We start from the raw sequence: 20,502 nt of genomic DNA, 5'->3' as shown, positions 1-20,502 counted from the left end.
AATGAATTCTAAAGAGCTTTAGATGGGTACTTGGTGCTATTTCTGTACTAGGTTGTTTTCTGACTATGAGTGGTAGTGTTGTTTTTTTTAATCATTGTTAACATTCTACTTTGATTCGCTTCAGAAACACAGTGTTTAGCTTTGCATGTGCAAATAAAAAAAAAAAACAGTTATACCTCTTTTTTTTAAACATTAAGTCTTGCTTGAGTGCCTGAAGCCAGGCCATCTCCAGTCTGGAATGCTTGCTGGCTGAACTGATCATGACAATATTCCAGTCCCTAGTGACTCTATCCATTAATCCTGAGCAGATCCAATGAATTTCCGTAGGCTCTGTCACAGAGCACATTGAAAGGCAGAAAAAAATGTTCTTCCAGCTGAGTAATGTTTTCATGCTAAAATGGCCCCTTTCTCCATTTCCCATCCTTAGGTCAGTAGCAGAAGTACCAATCTACCTAGCTATTATACAGTTCACTATTACAAACTTGACCTCACAAAGAAGAGAAGCTATTTTAATGAATTTATATTGAAAACTTAGGATGAGCAGGCAACAAACATTATGAACTGAAATAAAGATACGGCTTTGAAAAAACTTGACTGCACATACAATCAAATAACCAAGTCCATGGCTTAAAAGGTCATCTTTGTGTAACCAAAGCCATTCTGTGCCTTAGAGAAGATCCAGAGAAGTAATATAAATTATATTAAATTACCCCACTTTGAAATCTCCCTCTGGCCAAATGGAAATATTTTTCTGGTCAAGGTACTTAATCATAGTCCTTATGTTTGCCTTTTCTAATTTGTACTGTAACTTTTCTCTTTCTGCGTAACTAGAATATATTTTATTTTAAATAAAATATAATTAATATATAAATATTAAAATAAATAAATGTGTGTCTTTATAATATACAGTGTGTCCCAAAAGTCTTAGGGCAGGTTTATGTCTCAATAGCTGAAACCTGTGTAAAGACTCTTGGGACCCTGTATATTATAGACAGATGCTTACATACTTGTTAACAATGGAATATGCCTGCTGTCCAATATGCCTAATTAACCAACTATGTAAAAGTTGGAAGTCTCGAGTTGGTTGGCCAAAGATGATGAATTTTTTGGCAATGATGATATGTTTTTGTCAGTATTGATATTGTTATAAACAGGTTACCATAGCCAAAAATTTGAGGCAGCTAGTTGCACAGTGAATAAAACTCTGGGCCTAGAGTTAGGAAGTCCTGAGTTCAAATCTAGCCTCAGACACTTACTAACTTTATGACCCTGGGCAAGTCACTTAGCCTGTGTTTGTCTCAGTTTCCTCAACTATGTTGTTGTTTAGTTGTTTCAGTCATGTCTGACTTTTTGTGACCCCATTTGAGGTTTTCTTGGCAAAGATACTAGAGTGGTTTGCCATTTGCTTCTCCAGTTCATTTTACAGATGAGGAAACTGAGGCAAATAGGAATTAAGTGACTTGCCCAGGGTCGCAGAGCTAGTAAGTGTCTGAGCCCAGATTTGAATTCAGATCTTCCTGATTCCAGGCTCCATGCTTCATCCACTAGCTACCTGTCTGTCTCTAGATCTGTCTATATAGCCAACCATCTCTCTATCTTCATCTATTTCTCTATCTAAATAAATCATAAACCTGTGGAATTTGAGAGTCAGTAGCCATATAGTCCGAACTATCACCACAAAGAAATCCCTACAAACACACCTGATAAGCGGTCATCCCCCTTTGCTCGAAGACCTTCATAGAGTGTGAATAGTCTACTGCTTGAGCCAGCCCAGTCCATTTCAGGATAGTTCCAATTCTGAGGAAGCTTGCCCTGACATGAAGCCTAATTTGGACTCTTTGTAGCATCCACCCATTGCTCCAGGGTCTGCCCTTGGTTGCCAAACAGAACAAATGGAATCTCTCTTTCCCCGTGAGGGCACTTCACATACTTGACCACAGTTATCATGACCCCTCTGAGTCTTTTCATCTCTAGGTTTAACATCTCTAGTTACTTCTATCGATCCTCATGTGATAGGGACTTAAAGCCCTTCACCACTGCTATTGCCATCCTCTGGACAGTCTCCAGCTGATTAACCTCCCTTCTAAACTGCGGCACTCAAAGGTGGACACAGTGCCCCAGAGGAGGTCTGAGGAGGGAAGAGTACAAGAGACTCCATCCCTAGGTGAGAATATGTATGCTTGCAAGGATGCATGTATCTACATGCATCCATATGTAGGGGCAGCTAGGATGTGCAGTGGATAGAGCACTGAGCTTGGAATCAGGAAGACTTATCTTCCTGAGTTCAACTCTGGCCTCAGACACCCAGTAGCTGCATGACCTTGGGCAAGTCACCTAACCCTGTTTGCCTCAGTTTTATCATCTGAAAAACAAGCTGGAAAAGGAAATGACATACCACTCCAGTATCTTTGCCAAAAAAAAAAAAACTAAACTAAAAAAAACCCAAATGGGTTCACAAAAGAGTCAGACACAACTGAAATGCCTGAACAATAACAATGTAGACATGTAAACATATATATATATATATAATACACAATATATGTATATATATAGAGAGAGAGAGAGAGACAGAGAGAGAGAGAGAAGGTATATGTATATGTGTATATTTATCCCCTATCAAAAGCTTTTGGGAGAAGCATGTTCCAGTTAGAAAAATTTGCTAAGAACATGCTTTCAAAACTTTATTTAATCCATTTTGGGGCACATGGAAAAGTTTCTGACTAGGAAATTTGCTGAATTTTAATTTCCTGTAAACTTTATGTGGCTGAGACAGTCAATGCCCAGGCTATCCCAGGTTAGCATGCGCCCCTCTTTGCCTATGTCTTTTTTATAATTAGTTTCCTCATTTCAAAATGCTCCATGAGGTGAAACTTGAAGTGGAATGTTGGCTAGCTGAAGTGCCTATGTCCTGCATATACCAGTCTGAGTGAGCTGAAGGATCTCTTCAAACCACCCTCTCTCCAGGCTCACTTGAGGTCCAAGTTTTTGCCAAAATCAGCTTGCAGTCACTAGCATTTTGCAAAATCCATTTTAGGAGAATCAGAATCTTTCTGTCACTTTTATTGGTTCATTACCTCAAATGGTCACCAGGCTGTCCAATGTAAGTAGTGGACTTTGCCCAAGAACAATCTAACTCTTGACTCCAAGGAAGTAATTCATAGGGCTTTTAGGACTTTATGAGGCACTGAAGATATAAGGTGAAAGAGACCTCTCATTGGAAAGAAAGAGAGAGAGAGAGAGAGAGAGAGAGAGAGAGAGAGAGAGAGAGAGAGAGAAGACAAAGGAGGGAGGGAGGGAGAAAAGAAAGGGAGGGGAAAGAGAGAGAGAGGAGAAAGAAAGAAGAGAAGTAAGGGGGAAAATCATTCCAATGTCTGTGACTTTTCCCATCCTTAAAGGATGACTCTGGGTTGCTGCTTCATTTTCTCTTTCTTTGTAACTGGAAGGTTCTAAACATTTAAAATTTTTGGTCATGGTTGGCTTGTTGTGGTTTATCATGTTGTTTCTTATCTTTTCTTTTTTTTGCAAATGTGGTCAATTTTTGAATTTATATTTGAACATTAGGAAGATTACATGTGACCCACAATAAACTTGTGCCTGTCTCAGAGTAATCTGCTGTGTAACAAGATATCATAGCTTCGGTGTAGTTTGCTTTCAGAAATTCCAATGTGAACCAGAATGCAAATATTCACTCTGCAAATTAATTCATGCAAGTTTCCTTTAAATGATGAGCTGCCTCAGGTGCATTTTTAAATATGACGACTCATTTTACACAAACTTTTCAGGATTTTTTTTTTGGCACTCAACTTGCAATTTCATTGGTATATAGGAAGAGGTAACTCCCTTCTCCAATGCAGATCAACACCTGCTCCAAAACTTGTAGTCATCATCCTGCCTCACTAAGAAATTAGGTAACTTGCCCAGGGTTACACAGCTAGTTTGAGTAAGAAAGGACTTGAACCAAGGTCTTTCTGACTCTGAGACCAGATCTCCAGCTACTCCTCTGTGATGCTTATCTTCCAGGACAGAGCTGTTTAGAAATCAGTCAATCAATGAGCATTTTCTAAGAGCTCGGTGTTGGAGATACAAAGGAAAAATAGGGCCATCAAGGAGCCTACATTCTATCAAGTGAGATGTAGGTATATAAGAGTATAAAATACACAAAATAAATACAAGGCAATTTTTTTCTTTTGGTGAAGTGGGGGTGGGGGTGGAGAAATAGCAGTTGGAGAGAACAGGGAAGACTTCTTGTAGGAGCTGATGGAGAAGGAAATGGCACACCACTCCAGTATCTTTGCCAAGAAAACCCCAAATGAGGTCACCGAGAGTCAGACACGACTGAAATGGCTGAACAACAAGCAGAGGATATTTGAGCTGAGTTTTGAAGGAAGCTAGGGATTTTTAGAGGTAGAAATGAGCAAAAAATACCTTCCAGGTATGGGGGCAGGGGAACGATTTGTGGAGGGACAGTCTGTGTAAAGGGACATGCAATTCTGTGAAGACAGTAAGGACTGTTCAGCTGTACGGTCGAGTGTATGAAAGAGAGTAAAATATAATTCAGGTTGGAAATATAGGTTGGAGCAAGGTGGTAAAGGGCTTTAAATGCCAAACAAGAGTTTCTGTTTGATCCTAGACATAATAGGGGCAATTCAAACCCACATAGCAATAGTTAATACTACCTCAAATACCTGTGTGTATGTATGTGTATATATATATATATGTATACATATATATACACATATAAATATATACATACATACATGCATACATACACACATATATATCCTATGAAATCTCACACACACGCACAGACACACACACACACACACACACACACACACACACATATATCCTATGAAATCCTAAGGAAGGCTAAAGGAAACCTTGAGCTTAAATCAGAGGGGCCTTCTCTAGGAACAGCCAGTTCCTGTGGATCAGAATCCTGAAGGAAAACTTCTCCTAATAAATGCATTGGCTCCCTACCATGATAAAAAAAAAGTTATGTATATACATTTACATTTATGCCCAGATAATTACGTATCTAGCTTTCTCTTTAGGGAAGGGAATGTTTGTGTTTGTCTGTGTGCTCTCTCTCATGCACACGCACACACACACAAATGAAAGCATTATATAGACTTTTGTATCTCCAGATAGTTCAACAAATAGCCCTCTATTTTCAACAATTATGCTAAATAAGTTAATTTAAATAATTAGGACATCTTGCTTAGAATATAGTTTCTGGTTGTCAGTGCTATCTTATTTACTGTTTCTTAATAGTTAGGCACATTATCATTATTATAATTGCTCAGGACATTAGGGCCCTGTGTGGTTTTCTGAGGGGCACATTTAGTTCATAATGCCTGAGAGAATCCTGGTGACATTCACCCTCATTAACAACCCCAGGAAATAGCTTTTAGTGTGTATGTTATTCCCTCCTTAAGTCAAATCCCATGAGAATAAGATTCACTCATTTCCTCTTACTTTCCCCTGTTTCCCCTCCACTGTAAGAGCCTTTTCTTTTCTGTTTTTTTGTGAGATAATTTACCACGTTCTACCTCTCCCTTTCTCCTTCTCCTAGTATAATCCTCTCTCACCCCTTAATTTTATTCTCCAGATATGACCCCTTCATCTTCAACTCACCCTGTGCCCTCTATCTATCTACCTACCTACATATCTATCTATCTATCTATCTATCTATCTATATGTATATATACATACATATAATTTTTTCCCTCCAACTACCCTAATACTGACAAAGGTCTCATGAGTTACAAATATCATTTTTCCCTGCAGGAATGTAAACAGTTCAACCTTAATAAGTCTCTTATGATTTCTCTTTCCTGTTTACCTCTTCATGTTCCACTTGAGTCTTGTATTGGAAAGTCAAATTTTCTATTCAGCTCTGGTCTTTTCATCAAGAATGCTTGAAAGTCTTCTATTTCACTGAATGACCATTTTTCCCCTGAAGAATTATACTCAGTTTTGCTGGGTGGGTGATGTTTGGTTATAATCCTATCTCCTTTGCCCTCCAGAATATTATATTCCATGCCCTGCGGTCCCTTAATGTAGAAGCTGCTAAATCTTGTGTTTCCACAGTACTTGAATTGTTTCTTTCTGGCTGCTTGCAGTACTTTCTCCTTGACCTGGGAACTCTGGCATTTGGCTACAATATTCCTAGGAGTTTTCCTTTGGGGATCTCTTTCAGGAGGAGATTGGTGGATTCTTTCATTTTCTATTTTGCCCTCTGGTTCTAAAATATCAGTACAGTTTTCCTTGATCATTTCTTGAAAGATGATGTCTAGGCTCTTTTTTTGATCATGGCTTTCAGATAGTCCAATAATTTTTAAATTCTCTCTCCTGGATCTGTTTTCCAGGTCAGTTGTTTTTCCAATGAGATATTTCACATTGTTTTCTAATTTTTCATTCTTTTGGATTTGTTTTACAGTGTCTTGATTTCTCATAAAGTCACTAGCTTCCAATTGCTCTATTCTAATTTTTAAGGAAGTTTTTTCTTCAGTAATCTTTTGGACTTACTTTTCCATTTGTCCAATTTTGCTTTTTAGGGCATTCTTCTCTTCATTGGCTCTTTGGACCTCTTTTACCGTTTGGGTTAGGCTATTTTTTAAGGTGTTATTTTCTTCAATTTTTTTTTGGGTCTCCTTTAGCAAGCTGTTAACTTGCTTTTCATGATTTTCTTGCATCACTCTCATTTCTCTTCCCAGTTTTTCCTCTACTTCTCTTATTTGCTTCTCAAAATCCCTTCTGAGCTCTTCCAAGGCCTGGGACTGATTCATATTTTTCTTGGAGGCTTTGAATGTAGGAGCTTTGGCTTTGTTGTCTTCTTCTGGTTGTATGTTTTGATCTTCTTTGTCACCAAAGTAAGATAATATCATCTGACTCTTTTTGCGCTGCCTGCTCATGATTCCAACCAATTATTTGAGTTTGAAACTCTTTGTTAAGGTAAGAGTCTGCTTCCAATGTGGAGAATGTACTGTCCCAAGCTTCTGGGGTTTGTACAGCTGTTTCAAGAGATACTCCTAGGGACCTGTAAATTTTCAGTTCTTCCAAGGTGCTATGATAAGGGGGTGAGATGTTTTCTCTTCACTGCCACAACAAGCTCTACCACACCAGCTCTCTTCCTCTCCCCAGGACTGCCCCTCAGAACTGTGACCCAGATCCAAGCATGGGCAAAGCAAGAGATTCCTGCCTCAGCACTAGCAAAGAGATCCTTGAATCCCCCTCTGATCAGCCACTAGATTCCCCCTCAGTCTGTGGGTCGGAAACTCAGGAGGCAGCCACTGCCCTCGGGGTGGCTGAGACCTAGCTTCTTCTCTCAACACAGTCACAGACTTTTCCTACTGACCTTCTAAGTTGTCTTTGGTGTTTGTGGGTTGAGAAGTCTGGAAACCGCCACAGCTGCCCACAATTCAGTCCTCTGAGGCCTGCTCCAGGGTCGTTGCAGCCTGCGCCCCCACGCTGAACTGTACTTCTCTCCCAGCCTGGCACAATATACCTTTCTGATCAGCCATCCAGGTTGTCTGGGGCTGGAAATTTGTTTTATTCTGTTTTTGTGTGTGTGTGTGTTCTACTGCTTTAGAATTTGTTTAGAGCCATTTTTTATAGGTATTTGGAGGGGTTTGAGGGAGAGCTCAAGCAAGTCATTGCTTTTCCTCTGCCATCTTGGCTCTGCCCCCTGTTTCTAATTCTTTACAAATACCAAAAAATAGTGCTATATATGAATTTTCTTTCTATCTTTGACTTCCTCGGAATTGATGCCTAGCAGTGGGATCTCTAGGTCAAAGGATATTTTGGTCATTTTCTTAACATAATTTAAAATTTCTTTCCAGAAGTTCATCCAATTTCTTAACATAATTTCAAATTTCTTTCCAGAAGTTCATCCAATTCACAGCTATACCAACAGTATTTTAGAAGACTGGTCTTTTTTACAACCACTCTTTCTCTCTTTTGTCACCTTTGCAAATTTGTTGGCTGTGAGGTGAAGAGTTATTTTGCTTTGCAATTCTGTTATTGTTAGTGATTTGAAAAAATCTTTACTGCCAAGTCAGAAAATACTTGTTAAGCGTTTACTGTGGACCCTGAAGGACCATAATTTGAAGAAGGATTAGATTTGTTCAGTTTGATCCCAAAGAACAGAATAAGGAACAAAGGGCGAAACTTGTAGAGAGGGAGATACAGGTTTGATTCTGGGAAAAATTCTCCAATAATTATTGTTGTTGTTGAGTTATTTTCAGTCATATCTGACTCTTCATGACCCTATTTGGGGTCATGAGCCCTGGGGTTACAAAGAAAGGCAGAAAATAGTCCTTGTTCTCAAGGACCTGACAGTCTAATGGGAGAGACAACGTGCAAGCAACTACATGTAAACAAGTTACATACTTGGATAAATCGGAGTTAACAGAGGAAAAGCACTAGCATTAAGGGAAGTCCAGAAAGGCTTCCAGTAGGAAGTGGGATTTTAGCTGGGACTAAAGGAAGCCAGGGAAGCCAGGAGGCCTGGATGAGGAGGCATTTCTGGAGACGAGACAAAGATTATCCATACAGGTAGATGTAGAACATATTTACAACAGTTTCCACTGTCAACCCCTTTCCTGGTCTCCTTAATTCTATCCCCATTCCTCTCCTCCCAAGAGGCTTCTCCTAATATCACATCCTTTCTCCTCCTAATGTTCTTTTTCCCCATAAAAATAGTTTATTGATACCTTTTTAAAATGTCACAGTATCTCTGTGCTTCTATAACATTTGACCCAGGGCTCCCCAAAGTTTTTGAACTCACATGGTCTAAGTTTAATCCTAGGTTGTTGTTCAGTCATTTTTCAGTCGTGTCTAACTCTTCATGACCCTGTTTGGGATTTTCCTGGCAAAGATAATGGAGTGGTTTGCCATTTCCTTCTCCAGCCCATTTGACATATGAGGAAACTGAGGCAAACAGGGTTAAGTGACTTATCCAGGATCATACAGCTAGTAAGTGTCTGCAGCCCGATTTAAACTCAGGAAGATGAGTCTTCTTGACTCCAGGCCTGGCACTCTATCCACTGTGCCACCTAACTGCCCTTCTATCCTAGAGCCTGAACCCAAATAGTCATTTTCTCTCTGCCTTTTTCATGCCTCTATACAATGGTGCAGGAGAGATAGAAAGCCATATCTCATAAAAAAATAGGAAGGGGAGAAGACTAGATTACATACGCACAGAGATTTTGGTCATGTAATCTGATAAAGTCCAGATGTTTTGCTTAAGTTAGAAAAATCTGTAATTTTAGTTTGAAACAATTCTAGGCCTAATCCCAAACTCACTTCCCAAGTCATATGGTCCATGTTCTTAAGTCTTGTTTCTGTTATGGTCTTTCTGTACTAATGAATTCAGAAACATTTTTTAATTACTGTTTTTCAAGAAATAGCTCCACACAGTTCAGTCAAAGTGAGGGATTTAGCAAAAATGATGGGGAAATTGGATAGCAGTGTGGAAATTGTTCATAAAGGAGAATTACTTTTTAAATGAGCTAAGTTCAGTTTGGGAGGAATAGTGTTTTGAATTTCCAGGAAAACCTAATCATATCCTCCTCAGAGGCAGAAGACTTAGATATTAAAATGCCATTTCTTATCAAGAATAGGGCATGTGGTAATTTGTATTTTTTATAATGTTTTACTGATGTATCAGTTGAAGAAGGAAGGGAGTTAGAGGGAAACTATATTTTGAGTTATTTCCCTAAAGCAAACTCAAAATTACTTTAATATTCCATAAATTAATTTGATGTTCTGTTAATCTATGAACTATAGATCATCTAGGGTCTGGAGGTAGGGTATGGATTCCCTGCTAGAGCCAACTTACCACTAAAAGACAGTTTTAAATTCTAAGGTAAACAAATAAAGACATGTTTAACTCAAAAGGAGAAGAGAGTCTGTTTTTAAATCACAGAATTCCAGCATTGGAAGGGACTTTAGAGGCCGTCTATTCATACCATAACCAAAAAAAATCCACTTTACAGAATTCTAACAAGTGATCAACCACCCTCTAATTGAAGATCTGTTCTGAGGGACAGACCCCCTCCCTCCTGAAGGAGCCCATCGAAGTCCACTTTTCAGGAGCTCTAATGGTCAGAGGTAAGCAGCTAGGTGGCGCCACAGTGGGTAGGGTGCTGGGCCTGGAGTCAGGAAGACTCAGTGTTCTGAGTACAAATCTGGCCTCAGACACTTAGTAGCTGCGTGACCCTGGGCAAGTCACTTAACCCTGTCTGCCTCAGTTTCCTCCTGTGTAAAATGAGCTGGAAAAGGAAATGGCGAACCACTCCAGTATCTCTGCCAAGGAAACCCCAAATGGGGTCACGAAGAGTCAGATATGCCTGAAAATAACTCAACAACAACAACAAAGATTGTTGGAGAATTTTTCCTGGAATCAAACCTGTATCTCCCTCTCTACAAGTTTCACCCTTTGTTCTTTGGGATCAAACCGAACAAGTCTAATCCTTCTTCAAATTATGGTCCTTCAAGTCTTACAGACAGTTATCATATCCTCCACCTAAGTCTTCTCTTTTCCAGGACAAACATCCCTAGTTTCTTCAACTAATCCTCATGTTTGGACAAGCTAGGTGGCATAGTAGGTAGAGTTCAAATCCAGCCTCCAGACACTTACTAACCGTGTGACCCTGGGCAAGTCACTTAACCTCCATCTGCCTCAGTTTCCCCCTTTGTAAAATTGAGATAATAATAGCACCAATCTCCCAGGGTTGTTGTGAGGATGAAATGAGATAATCATTGTAAAGTGCTTAGTGCAGTACCAGGTATAAAATAAGTAGTATATAAATGTTAGTGATGATGATGATGATGAAGATAAATGGATGATTATCAATCCTCTCACCATCTTGGTGGATCTCTATTGTCATATTTCAGTTTCTGAGTAGCCTCCCTAAAATGAGACATCCCAAAACAGAGTACTCTCAGAGTTAACCTGAATAGCGTGGCATACAGTGGGACTATCACCATCACCTCTCTTTTACAGATGTGAAACCTTTCCTAAAATGTACCCTAGGATATAGGGTTTACTGTTTTTGACTGTTAGATCACACTATTAATGCATGGTGAGCTTGCAGTCCGCTAAGACCTTTAGATCTTTTGCATAAGAACTGTTATCTAGCAATTTCCTTGCCATTTTTTACTCAGCAAGTTGATTTTCTGAACTCATATGTAGAACTTAATAGGATTGAATTTATTCCTTTAATATTTCTTATGAGATTTGGCCCTTTGTTTTGACTTGCTGCAATCTCTGTGTATGTTTTCCTTCAAAGGTAAGATCTCAGCATTGTTTTAACTGTGTATCTTACAAATATGTCTTCTAAATCACTGATTAAAAATGTCCACGTGGTACCTGGTCGGTGCTGGGTTAAGAAATACTGGGGGTTCTGTTTTTTAATTGATGTTCTGCTATTCTCTGAACAATGTCCCACATTTTCAAGCCTTTATAATTCCTCCGTCCCTTGGAATGCTCTCCTCCTGAGAGTGCCTTTTACAGATAAGGAAAGTGAGGCATAAAGAGGAAACAAAGTGATATACCAGGGTCATACACCTAGAGGGGAGCTTGGAATCTTAACTGTCCTAACTCTAGGTCTTACATTCTGTCCACTACTCCACACTGTCTCTCTAACAGTTAACAATTAGAATTTCCCCAAAGTTGAATGGGCAGCCCCAGTAGATGTGGGTTTGGCCCTTATGTCAAGCCAAGGTTGAATGAAAACTTGACAAGGATGTAGTAGAGAGGATTCTTGTTTATTGACAGGTTGGATTAGGCAGCATTTATGTAACACTGTAAGGTTTGCAAAGTGCTTCACAAATATTATCTAATCCAATCCTCACCACAATCCTAGGAGGCAAGGCTGTTATTATTCCCATTTTACAGATGAAGAAACTGAGGCAGACAAAAGTTAAGTGACTTACCCAGGATCACCCAGTTAGTACATATCTGAAGTGGGATTTGAACTCTGGTCTTCTAGACTCCAGGTCCACCACTTTGTCCATCATGCCATCTGGCTGTAGGAGGTGATATCTGAACTGTGGGGTACAGACTCACTTAGCGGGCAGGGTATGGAGGATGATCCATCAGAGGAGACAAACAAGAAGCAGTCAGAGAAGTAAAAAGAAAATCAGGAAAAAGCAGCAGAGCGAAAATTTAGGGAAGAGAATGATATGAAATGAGAGTTTCAGATGCTACAGATAGTTCGAACAGAATGGAGACCAAGAAAAGAGACAATGGTTTTACTAGTTAAGAGAGAGCAGTTTCAGTCAAGTCAAGGTGATGTGGCCAGTGACCGAGGGAAGGATTTTGGAGAAGACGGTGGCATTTAAGCTCATCCTTGAAAGAGAAATAGGCCTTTTTTTGAGTCTGTGGCTCTATTTCATCTAGGCTGGAAGTGCAGAGTCTGCTCACCGTCACTATCCCAGTATGGATCCCTGCAGAAACTTTAACTTGCTCTGTTTTTCTGAGTTGGGACCGTTTGTCTCCCCCTCCCCTTAGGCAGTTGAGTAGCCCTCAGCTCCTGGGCCTCCTCATACCTGCCTTTGTGCAGACACCCATTGGCTTCAGCCCCACTACAACTCAGAACTTCTAAACTCGAGTGATCCACTAACCTCAGCCTCCCCAGTACCAAGGATTATAGGTGTGCCCCTGTCACACCTGGCCAACGGCAGGATTTCAAACAAATATGGGTAATTCCCAGAGATGGACATTCCAGGCATAGTAGACATAAAAGCTAAAAAAAAGGGAAGTGTTCATAGAATAATGATCTAGTTTCACCTGAGCATGGAGTACATAAAAGAGATTGGTATCAGATAAAGCTGGAAAGTATAACTAGAACAGAGATTCTTCACAAAAAAAAACCTTTTATTTTTTCCTGAATTACATATAAAAATAATTTTTTAAGATTTGAGGTCCAAATTATATCCCTTTCTCCCTTTCCTCCCCCCTCCCTGAGAAGGTAAGCAATGTGATACAGGTTATACATGTACAATCATGTAAAACATTTCCATATTAGTCATTTTGTGGAAGAAAACAAGAAAGAAAGGAAGAAAGATAGAAGGAGAATGAATGAATGAATGCTTCAATCTGTATTCAGACTCCCTAGTTCTTTCTCTGGATATGGAGAGCATTTTTCATCATGAGTCCTTTGGAATTGTATTGGATCATTGTATTGCTGAGAATAGCTAAGTCAGTCATGGTTGACCGTTGCACAATGTTGCTGTTTCTGTGTACAATGTTCTTCTGGTTCTGCTCACTTTACTCTTTATTAGTTCATGTAAAGCCTTCCAGGTTTTTTTCTGAAATCATTGTGCTCGTCATTTCTATTTCATTATAATCCCATGCCACATCTTGTTCAGTCATTCCTGAATTATGGACGTCCCCTCGATTTCTAATTCTTAGCTCCCACAAAGAGCTGCTGTAAATGTTTTTGTACAATTAGGTTCTTTTCCCCTTTTTTGGATCTTTTTGGGATACAGAACTAGTAGTGGTATTGCTAGATCAAGGGTATGCACAATTTTATATCCCTTTAGGCATAGTTACAAATTGTTCTCCAGAATGTTTGGATCAGTTCACAACTCTACCAACAGTGCATTAGTGTCCCCAGTTTTCCTACATCCCCTCCAACATTTATCATTTTCCTCTTCTGTCATATTAGCCAATCTGATAGGTGTAAGATAGTACTTTAGACTTGTTTTAATTTGCATTTCTCTAATCAGTAATGATTTAGAGCAATTATTTATATGACCATAGATAGCTTTGATTTCTTTGTTAAAAGGTGTCTGTAGAATAGAGCTTCTTAACCTTTTTTTGTGTGTCAGACACATTTGACAGTCTGAAGAAAACTATAGACCCCTTCTCAGAGTTATGTTTTAAAATCCGTAAAACAGAAATTCATAGGATAAAAAGGAAACTATATTGAAATAAAGACAATTTTCCCATCCAAGTTCATGTATCCCCTGAAATCCACAGATGGTTTGGGGGCCTACGGACCCCACGTTAAGAACCCTTGAGCAATGGCCATATTGCAAAGCGCCCTGAATACCAAACTAGAGTTTGGACTTTATCTACTAGGTGACTGTTGTAAGAGACTATTTTAATTAACAAAATATATCTGCCCTTTTGCAAAGCCCAGTCTTTACTATTCAACTTTTTCACTCAGTGACTTCAATTATTTCTCCTGGCTTGATTTAGTTAACTGGCATTTAAAAAGTTCTTCTCTGTTTGGTTCCCTCAATATCCTTGTTTATTATATTCAGATGGTATTTGAATGTTGCCTAATTTGGAAATATTAATAACACAAGTAATGAAGGCACAGGTGTTAATCTTTGTCATATTTTTTCTTGGATTGGATATGAGAGGCCCAAGTGCTCTTCACTCTTATAAAACAATAAACCGGGGTTATCGTCTTTACTATATCAATAGCTCTTTTCTTTCACACTGTTCCCAAAGAGAATCCCAGCGCTAATTCTTGGCAGGGCTTTGGCTAACCTTCATAGGTTAACATAACCTTCTGTTCCTTGAACAAAACCCTCCATCTTCTGCCTTCTGGCATTTTCTCTGGCTATCCCCCATGTCTGAAATGCCCTCCCTCCTCATCTCTGCCTCCCTGCTACAGGAAGCCTTTCCCAACCCCCCTTAATGCTCACTAGTTCTTCCCCTCTATTAATTATCTCCAATTTAGTTTGTATATGCTATTTATATGATGTCACCCTCATTAGATTGTGATTTTTTGGAAAACAAGGACTATTTTTGCCTTTCTTTGTATCGCCAGCACCAAGCACAGTGTTTGGCACTACTAGGTGCTTAATGTTAATTGACTAACAGTTATAACAATCTAATTTTTCCCCTTTTCCATTTGCAGCTGAACCTCTAACACCAGGATGGGGAAACAGAACAGCAAACTTCGCCCAGAGGTGATGCAGGATTTGCTAGAAAGCACAGACTTTACTGAGCATGAGATCCAGGAATGGTATAAAGGCTTCTTGAGAGACTGCCCAAGTGGTCATTTATCCATGGAGGAATTTAAGAAAATATATGGGAACTTTTTTCCTTATGGGGACGCTTCCAAATTTGCAGAGCATGTTTTCCGCACTTTTGATGCAAATGGAGATGGAACAATAGATTTTAGAGAATTCATTATTGCCCTAAGTGTAACATCGAGAGGGAAACTGGAGCAGAAGCTGAAATGGGCCTTTAGCATGTATGACCTGGATGGCAATGGGTACATCAGCAAGGCTGAAATGCTGGAGATTGTTCAGGTAGGTCTTGTCCATTTGCTTTCCTGAATTCTTGAGCTCAGGTAACATCAGGAGAACCAAAACCGAATTCATGCCCCAGATCAGAGGCAGAGCGAAGTAGTGAATTGTGCTCTGGACTTGGAATCAGGAAGACCTGGGTTCAAACCCTGCCTCAGACACTTACCTAGCTGTGTGACCCTGTGCGAGTCACTTGAACCAATCTGAGACTCAGTTTTCTCATTTACAAAATGAGAAGGTTGAATTCAATAACCTTTAATATTCCTTCTGGTTTTATACTCCAAAGAGGAAGAAAAACTATGAAGGTTTTTGAGGAAGATCCTTTCATTTTCAGGAAGCTGTGTTTAAGGGATGGGAGAAGGGAGTAGCAGAGGAGACAGAGATATGCTTATTATAAAATGCTTAAGGAAGCCAAATTCCTTTCCCAAGCATCTGGGAACCCTAGCAAACACCAGAAAGGGAGGCAGTGGCAATCAGCTTGTAAAGCATCCCAGTCTAGTAAGAGATCTAGGAACATCACAAAGGTCTAGAGAGGAAAGAGTATGCAAGAGAGGGTAGTCAACGAGCTAAATATAGCAGAGATGTTGAGAAGGAAGGGGGCAAAGAAAAGAAAATTAGTTCTGGCAACCTAGAGATCACAGACAACTTTGGAAAGTGCAGCTTGAGTATTAAGGTCAGAAGCCAGACTGTGAAAGATCATGGGATCATGGAATTAGAGCTGGAAGGGACCTTAAAGGACAATTGAGTCCAAATTGTGGGCAAGAATACTTTAGAAGAGATGGGGTAGCCTTCATAGTCAATAAAAGAGTGAGAAAAGCAGTACTGGGGTATAATCTAGAAAAAAGCAGAATGATATCTGTTTGAATCCAAGGCAAACCATTCAACCATTGATGCCAACGAGGCTAAAATTGATCAGTTCTATAAAGGCCTACAACATCTTCCAGAAATAACACCCCCCCAAAAATGGCACATTCATCATAGAAGATTCTATTGTTCTCCTGTTCTCCTGGTTCTGCTCATTTCATTCAGCATCAGTTCATATAAGTCTTTCCAGGTTTTTCTGAAGTCTGCCTGCTCATCATTTCTTATAGCACAATAGTATTCCATTACACTCATATACCACAGCTTGTTCAGCCATTCCCCAGTTGATGGTCATCCCCTCAGTTTCCAATTCTTTGCCACCACAAAAAGAGCTGCTATAAATATTTTTTACATGTGGGTCCTTTTCCTGTTTTTATAATCTCTTTGGTATACAGACCTAGAAGTGGTTTTGCTGAGTCAAAGTGTATGCATAATTTTATAGCCCTTTGGGCATAGTTCCAAATTGCTCTCCAGAATAGTTGGATCAGTTCACAAGTCCACCAACAATGCATTAGTGTTCCAATTTTCCAACATCTTCTCCAACATTTATCATTGTCCAGTTTTGTCATATTAGCCAATTTGATAGGTGTGATGTGGTACCTCAGAATCAATCTGATTTGCATTTGTCTAATCAGTAGTAATTTAGAGCATTTTTCATATGTTTATAGATGGCTTTAATTTCTTCATCTGAAAACTGCCTGTTCACATCCTTTGATCATTTATCAATTGGGGAATGACTTGTATTCTTATAAATTTGATTCACTTCTCTATATATTTTAGAAATGAGGCTTTTATGAGAGACACTGGCTGTAAAAATTGTTTCCCGGCTTTCTGCTTCCTTTGTTTGTGCAAAAACTTTTCAATTTAATGTAATCAAAATTGTCCATTTTGTATTCCATACTGTTCTCTATCTCTTGTTTGGTCATAAATTCTTCCCTTCTCTATAGATCTGATAGGTAAATTATTCCTTGCTTATAGTATCAGTCTTTATATATAAATCATGTACTCATTTTGACTTTATCTTGGTGTATGGTGTAAGATGTTGGTCTATGCCTAGTTTCTGCCTTACTATTAATCCAGTTTTCCCAGCAGTTTTTGTTGAATAGTGAGTTCTTATCCCAGAAGCTGGATTCTTTGGATTTACCAAATAGTAGATAACTATAGTCATTGAGTGTTGTATCTTGCATACCTAACCTATTCCACTGATTTACCACTCTATTTCTTAGCCAGTGCCAAGTAGTTTTGATGATTGCTGCTGTATAATACAATTTAAAATTTGGTACAGCTAGGCCACCTTCCCTTACTTTTCTTTTCATTAGTTCCTTTGATATTCTGGACCTTTTTTTCTTCCAGATAAATTTTGTTATTGTTTTTTCTAGTTCTATAAAATAATTTTTGGTAGTTTGGTGTGGCAGTGTAATAAGTAAATTAATTTAGGTAGAATTATCATTTTTATTATATTAGCTTGGCCTACCCATGAGGAATGATATTTTTCCAATTATTTAGATCTGACTTTATTTGTGTGAAAAGTGTTTTGTAATTGTGTTCATACAGTTCCTGAGTTTGTTTTGGCAGGTAAACTCTCAAATGTTTTATAATATCTACAGTAACTTTAAATGGAATTTCTCTTCCTATTTCTTGCTGTTGGGCTTTGTTAGTAATACATAGAAATGCCAATGATTTATGTGGGTTTGTTTTATATCCTGCAACTTTGCTAAATTTGTTTATTGTTTCAAGTAATTTTTTACTTGATTCTCTAGGATTCTCTAAGCATACCATCATATCATCTGCAAAGAGCGATAGCTTTGTTTCTTCTTTGCCTATTCTAATTCCTTCCATTTCTTTTTTTCTCTTATTGCTAAAGCTAACATTTGTAGTACAATATTGAATAACAGTGGTGATAATGGACATCCTTATTTCACCCTGATCTTATTGGAAATGCTTCTAACTTACACCAGGAGAACATTGTACACAGTAACAGCAACATTGTGGGATGATCAGCTATGTCTGACTTAGATCTTCTCAGCAATACAATGATCCAAGACAATTCCAAAAGATCCATGATGGACAATACTATCCACATCCAGAGAAAGAACTGATGGAGTCTGAATGCATATAGAAGTATACTATTCTTAATTTATTTTTTGTGGTTTTTATTCCTTTTAAGCAAACCGTAATTTTTTTGCAAACTATTTCTTTTTTTATAACATTACTAATACGGAAATAGGTTTTACCTGATTAAACATATATCATCTATATCAAAATACTTATTGTCTTAGGGAGGGGGAGGAAAAGGAGGAAGAGAGAAAATTTGGAACTCCAAATTTTATCAAAAATGCATGTTAAAATTGTCTTTACATATAATTGGAAAAATACTATTAGAAATGCTTTTTTAAAAAAAAGAAAAATAGAAGTAGAATAGAGGGGAAGAGATGGGACAGGGAGGGAAAAAAGATTAGAGAAAATTATTCCACATAATCAGAGCACACATATAGAAGTCTATACAAACAAGGCGGAAAAAGTGTGTGGAGGGGAATGGGTGACACTTGAATCTCACTTTCACTTGAAATGGTCAAAAGAGGGAACAACACACACACACATATACACATACACACACAGAGTTGAATATAGAAGTACATTTCACTAAGTGGGGAAATAGGAGGGAAAGAGAGAAAGGACAGGGGAAATAAGAAAGAGTGTAGATTAAGGGAGAGATTGTTCAGTCATTTCAGTCATGTCTTACTCCTTGTGACCCCATTTGGGGTTTTCTTGGCAGAGACACTAGAGTGTTTTGCTATTTCCTTCTTCAGCTTATTTTACAGATGAGGCAACTGAGGCAAATAGAGTTAAGTGACTTGCCTAAGATCACATAGCTAGTAAGTGTCTGAGGCCAGATTTGAACTCAGAAAGATGAGTCCTCTTGACTCCAAATCCAGTGTCTATCCCTAACAGCGTATTCAGTAGTGCTCTTGTATTTGACCAGATGATTCCTCACGTCCCCTGATGACCAGTGACACACATCTGTTAAACAGGTGACCAGGGATTAAGAAAGCAGTCAGCAGCAGCAATGCGATGAGGTGTGTTCTCTCTCTCTTTCTGACTAGGACAAGGCAAGAGACTGGTGCTTAATTCCAAAGGACGCTAAGGTAGAAGTGTGGCTCTTGATTTGTTGTTTTTCAGAACTATTAGACGTTCTAATCTAACAGGAGCCCGTAAGAGCCAACGTCTTTGTCGTGACGCCAATTTAATTCACTCATCAGGAAAAAGAAACGAGAATAACACACTACCACCATTCAGAGAGTAATGAGTCAGTAGTGCAGAGAAACTTCTAGGTCCCTATTTTAACAGGTTCTGGCAGAAATTCCTGTCCAAACCAGTTGGTACAGTTGGTGTTCCTAAAGCTAAAGCTGTGGGTTGGCTCCCTTGATGAGGTGGTTAACAACATGTTGCTGGGACTCCTGTTAGCCAGAAACAAGACTGTGCTCTGTCACTGAGCTCCCCTGTCCTAACAGGTGCAAAAAAAAAAATTGGCAATGCATCTGAAATTGGGTGACCCCTGGTGAGATAGGCAGAGGCCAGACAGACGATAGGAGCGAGTAAAACCCTAACTCTGATGGAAAAGAAGGTGAATGGCATGTAGTAAGTTTTTAAGAAGTGCGCAATGAGTTGAATCTCATTGAATTGGATTAAAATAAATTAAAAGTGCTTTGTAAACTGCTAGGCCCATGCAGATACAAAGTATTGTGTGTGTGTCCCCTCCTTCCTCCCCCACTCTTATTGTGATCAGCTTGGCTTCCTTCAAAGAGAAAGAAAGCTGGGTTTTGACTCTTAACTTGGGCTGTTTTATTTCATCAGTTGTGAACCATGTTCGTGTTGATTTGGCCTGGAATGTCTTTTATGCTGAGTTTCAGGAGCCTGTTGCTTCAGGGGGGAAAAGAAATGGAAAACACACAGAAAGGAAGAACTACTGAAGGACAGGGTACACACACATGTGTAGATTCACTTCCACATGCTTGGAGACCCTGCCTAGACCCAGCTGGGCAGGGATGGGCTAAACTGATCCGGGGCTGACCCCTTGCTGCTCCATAGTGCTTTATTCACTCAGAGACAAGAAAAGGACATTTCAAGCTTAATTAAAAACAGGATGTCCCTGTTAGTCTTTTTATTGACATGGCTAAAAATAAAGTAGGGAAGCAGCCTAGCTTCTCTCTCCTCTCTCTCCCTCTCTTCTGTCTCACTCATCTTTCTCCCACCTCTCTTTCTTTCTTTTCCTTTCTCTGCTCCTCCTTCTTCCTCTCTCTCTCTCTCTCTCTCTCTCTCTCTCTCTCTCTCTCTCTCTCTCTCTCTCTCTCTCTCTCTCTC

The 20,502-nt window shown here is 39.1% G+C and overlaps 1 protein-coding gene across 6 annotated transcripts in view; it reads left to right on the top strand.

Annotated features, from left to right (window-relative positions):
• NCALD (neurocalcin delta) overlaps positions 1-20,502 on the top strand; it is a 356,021-nt gene that overhangs the window by 320,660 nt on the left and 14,859 nt on the right. For all 6 annotated transcript variants that reach the window (XM_027849998.1, XM_027850002.1, XM_027849997.1 and 3 more), the window contains one exon: positions 14,886-15,282. In XM_027849998.1, coding sequence (XP_027705799.1) covers positions 14,905-15,282 — 378 coding nt within the window. In that variant the 5' untranslated portion in view covers positions 14,886-14,904. The remainder of the gene's footprint in view (positions 1-14,885; positions 15,283-20,502) is intronic.

The sequence above is a fragment of the Vombatus ursinus genome, unplaced genomic scaffold (genome assembly GCF_900497805.2).
Source record: "Vombatus ursinus unplaced genomic scaffold, bare-nosed wombat genome assembly UNPS02008961.1, whole genome shotgun sequence".
NCBI lineage: Eukaryota > Metazoa > Chordata > Mammalia > Diprotodontia > Vombatidae > Vombatus > Vombatus ursinus.
This window is presented reverse-complemented; position numbering and strand designations above follow the sequence as displayed.